The sequence below is a fragment of the Triticum dicoccoides genome, chromosome 1A (genome assembly GCF_002162155.2).
Source record: "Triticum dicoccoides isolate Atlit2015 ecotype Zavitan chromosome 1A, WEW_v2.0, whole genome shotgun sequence".
In the NCBI taxonomy this organism is placed as follows: Eukaryota; Viridiplantae; Streptophyta; class Magnoliopsida; order Poales; family Poaceae; genus Triticum; species Triticum dicoccoides.
The window spans coordinates 378,191,524-378,195,728 of record NC_041380.1 but is presented as its reverse complement, the minus strand read 5'-3'; the positions used below and the strand labels follow the sequence as shown (position 1 = coordinate 378,195,728).

Here is a 4,205-nt window from a genome sequence, read left to right as displayed (position 1 = left end):
ACATGTTGCTAATCTCTTTTGTAGGGAAATATTGCGTCTACATGGTGTGCCAAAGACTATCGTCTCGGACCGCGACGTCAAGTTCCTTAGCTACTTTTGGAAGACCCTATGCGCCAAGCTCGGAATCAAGCTACTCTTCTCCACGGCGTATCATCCTCAAACCGACGGCCAAACTGAGGTGACAAACCGCACACTCTCCGCTCTACTTCGAGTACTCATCAAGAAGAACATTAATGAGTGGGAGGAGTGTCTACCCATCACCGAGTTCGCCTACAACCGAGCAAGACACTCAACAACCGGCAAGTCCCCTTTCGAGGTCGTCTACGGATTCAACCATTTGTCACCATTGGATACTCTCCCTCTACCACTCCAAGAGCGCATCAATTTGGACGCAAGTCCACGAGCGACTCATCTCAAGAAGGTGCATGAAGATACAAGAAACACCATCGAGCGCCAAGTACAGCGCCTTGCGACCAAGCTCAACGTCAACAAGCACCCTATGATATTCAACATTGGAGACCTCGTGTGGCTACACTTTCGCAAGGACCGCTTTCCCCAAGAACGCAAGTCCAAACTTCGACCACACGCGGATGGACCATTCAAGGTGCTTGCACGCTACAACAACAACGCATACAAGATAGACATCTCTCGTGACAAGTACTCCATGAGCGACATCTTCAACATCAAAGATCTCTCGCCCTACCATGGTGATGAGGATTTCGATCCGAGGACGGATCTTCCCCAAGGGAGGGGAGATGATGCGGAGCATCCCAAGATCATCCCCATGGACGCACCTACACCTCCAACGACACCACTTGGACCAATTACCCGAGCCCGAGCCCGAGCCAAGGCTATCGAAGATAAGGTGACGTCACTCCTCTCCGAACTTCCACCCTCTATGCATGAGACATGGCTACTACCTAAGTCCGAGGTGTTGTGCATGATTAGGCACCAAGAGGACCCTCTCGAAGATGCGCATGAAGATGTACAAGTCCCCAAGTCCACGGATGAGGAGAACCAACGGAAGGAGCCAAGATCATCTCCCAGGCCCCGGACATCCGGCCCCTGGAGCGTCAACCACTACAGAAGCACAACCGCCAGAAGCTACAGGCCCTGGACATCCGGCCTCGACAACTCGGACATCCGACCTCTCCTGAGCCCCCGGACATCCGGCCACCAGCCCGGAAATCCGGCCCCTCCGAACCCGAGAGCAACAAATGCCACCACTCTAGCCCGGACATCCGGGCCCCCAGCCCGGACATCCGGCGTCGCCTGAAAGCCCGGACATCCGGCCCGACCAGCCCAGACATCCGGCTTCCCCTGTCTGCGCACAGTGAAGGGCCGTGGCCCGTGTATCCCTTCTCCCCCCTAGACTATCTATACTCCTCCTCGCTCAACTTTCTAGGGTTAGCATTGGCTTAGCTCATTTTAGAGATAGAGCATTGCTCATCCACATCGGATCTACTCCATGAGAGAGACCGCGGCCTCTACGGAGAAGATCCCTTTGGATTCAAGACCTCCTTTTGGAGAAGAACTTCAAGACCTCCTCACGGAGAAGACCGGTTACCGTGTATCGTTCCTAGTTGACCGTGGATCGTATATCTTTTCTTATGTACTCGAGGATCTAGCACATGTGTGACTATTTCTTGTTGATTGAGTGATTCTCTCGTGTTTCCCCTTGTGATTCCCCTCATTTCCCCCTCTCGTGTTTCTCGTATTCTTCGCGGGATCCGCTCCTTTCGTGAAAGATCGGCCGATTAGGGTTTTACCCTACATCAAGACCCCATAAGACCAGCGCACTGAAACCACAACCGCGGCCTAGAAGGGTTTAACCGAGCAAGGCATAAGGGAAACAAATTAAAGGCTAGGGAAAAATGTTCATGTGCCAAGTCTAGTAAAAAGATGGCGTAATCCAAATTGGTGGTGGTGTTTCCAGCCAAGGAAGGAGAGGCCTGAGATCGTCAAGCTTCTGCAGGCTCCCGGTCTCGAAGTCCCAGATGCCGAGGTTGCGCCGCCTGACTGGCGTGTAGTGCTGCTGAAGATCGTCCGTCAGATAGGCGCAGTTTGGGCGCAACATGGGATAGTCCTTGATCGGGAGGCACAGCGGCGAGTTCCGGCCGAGGATGAGAGCATTGTCACCCAAGCCTGTCCAGTCCCGACCGCGGACCTTGTGGATCCAGAGGTCAGTGGTGGCAACGCCGCCGCCACGCGGAGTGTCCAGTGCCCTGGCAAAGCGCCTCGTCACCACCAGGATGGCGTTGCCCGGCGTGAACAGGAGGTAGTGCGAGTGCCTAGCAGCGCTGCCTGACGAATGCATCTTCGCACCGTATGCTATGCGCCGCACCGCCGGGGACGACGGGTTGCTCAGGTCGAAGGTGCACACGACGCCGCCCTCGCATAGCGTGTAAAACAGGCCATCCCTCTCGTTGTAGACAGCAATGGCGACCTCCGTGGTCGAGTATGGTTCAGGCAGCGAGGTCCAGCTCTCGTCGCCGGGCCTCGCGAAGGAGAGACTTCCGCACGGCGTGTGTGCGAGCAAGACGATGCACCCCGGCGACGCGCCCGCCGCGGAGATGGCGACCCGGCCGTACACCCAGTCCTTCGCGGTCCGCGCATTGGCCTGTTTCACTTTCGGGAAGCTCCGCATCCCGCGGTCAACGTCGTAGAGTACACCGCCATCGTCGTCCGGGATGCTGTGGATCTTCACGCCCTCGAGAGTGGTGATGGGCGGGAGCGCGGCCCGGGCGCCGGTGAGAGGGTTGAGGAGGTAGGGGTTGGCCGCCTCGTCGGTAGTGAAGAGCCACCCGTGCGCCGACCCGACGACGCCGCGGAGCGAGGATGGCAGGCGGAAGGTGGCGTTGGCAGAGGGGGAGTAGAGCGCCGTGGCGTCGTCTGCTCCGTAGGCATCGCACGCGTATAGCAGGCACGGAGGCTGGTTCAGCGCCGTGGAGGGGAGACGGAGACGACGGAACGTGGCGGACGCGGAGCGCCAGGAGCAGCAGACGGCTCCCGAGCGGAGGACGTCGGGGACTTCCATAGCGGCCATGGCGACGAGGAGGAGGTCCTCCGGCAGCCCGGACCAGTCCCGTGCTGGCCTCATCGGTCGCCGATCGCGTCTCGCCGGCGCACGTAAGCACGTTGTAGCTGGCAGTTCCTAGTTTCGCGGCGCCGCAATATATCAGATTAAATCCAAGGGACAAACGACAGGCTATTTTTTGGCAAATAAAGAAAATTAGAGTCGACTTTTCCGACTGCTGGATTGAAATCTAACGGCTAGAATGCATCTTCTTTCTCAGGTCATGTGTTTGCCTGTCACGCCTCCTTCCGGTATGGCTGACACCGAGTCACTGGGCCCCACCTCTATGGCAAGTGTGCCGGCAAAGAAAAGGGGACCCACTGAGCAAAAATGCTACACGTACGGCCTTTTACGGGACTGCTACAAACCCTTCCATAAAATCTCTCAAGCCCCCCTGATTTTCACCCGTGTGGGACCCCTCACACCCCCATCATCCAATTAAAATATGCCAAATCAGAGATCAGCCTGTAAACTTAAGTAAGCTTCCGTATGTCTAGCAAAACTCCCCACTGAGCAGGGGACAATATCTGAGCTCCGGAGTGCCTCAGCAGTTCGATCTCAGATCCAGCATCCATGGTCAGAGCTTCCGCATTTTTTGCAGAAAGACGCCAAGAAGTCCAGTCATTACATTTAGGTCCTGCGCATCTGTAGATCAGCATTGGACCTAGATCCAGTGACGGAGGTCGCGCTGGAGCACCTGTCCTTAGGTGCTCCCGGAGCACACGATATTCTCCCCATTGAGCAGACAGAAAACGAGATAGAGTGAGCAAAGTATGAGCTAGCTCTACAAGCTGTACAGTGGTGTTGTGGCCCACTTATAAGTAGGCAAGGGAACTAGAATATATGGTGTAGCCGTTAGCTGTGAAGGGTATGTTGCTTATGAAATTTGTAAACATTCTCACATACTTTCTCTCTAAGAAATCTCTTTCCGTTTGTCTATTCATCATCCCAAATTTCTCAAATTATCTGTGACTTTCAATTTTTTCGACCGAAACACCACAATTAATAATCAAAGCCCAGGTTGCTTCAGTTGCACACACGAATCTGAGATCAATCTGTGACTTTCAATATCGTCTGGGGTGGCAAACTTATCTGCCACCTTTCAATGTGTTATGAATGTAGCCTTCGC

The 4,205-nt window shown here is 55.0% G+C and overlaps 1 protein-coding gene across 1 annotated transcript; it reads right to left on the bottom strand.

Moving 5' to 3' along the window:
• Positions 1-1,891: 1,891 nt before the first annotated feature.
• LOC119353204 (putative F-box protein At4g22180) lies at positions 1,892-3,100 on the bottom strand. Its single transcript, XM_037619802.1, has one exon. It carries the CDS (start codon positions 3,098-3,100, stop codon positions 1,892-1,894), a length of 1,209 nt encoding a protein of 402 aa, XP_037475699.1.
• Between the last annotated feature and the right edge of the window lie 1,105 nt (positions 3,101-4,205).

Excerpts from the sequence above, each read along its gene's own strand:
- LOC119353204 (XM_037619802.1), bottom strand. The coding sequence starts at position 3,100 with ATGAGGCCAGCACGGGACTGGTCCGGGCTGCCGGAGGACCTCCTCCTC.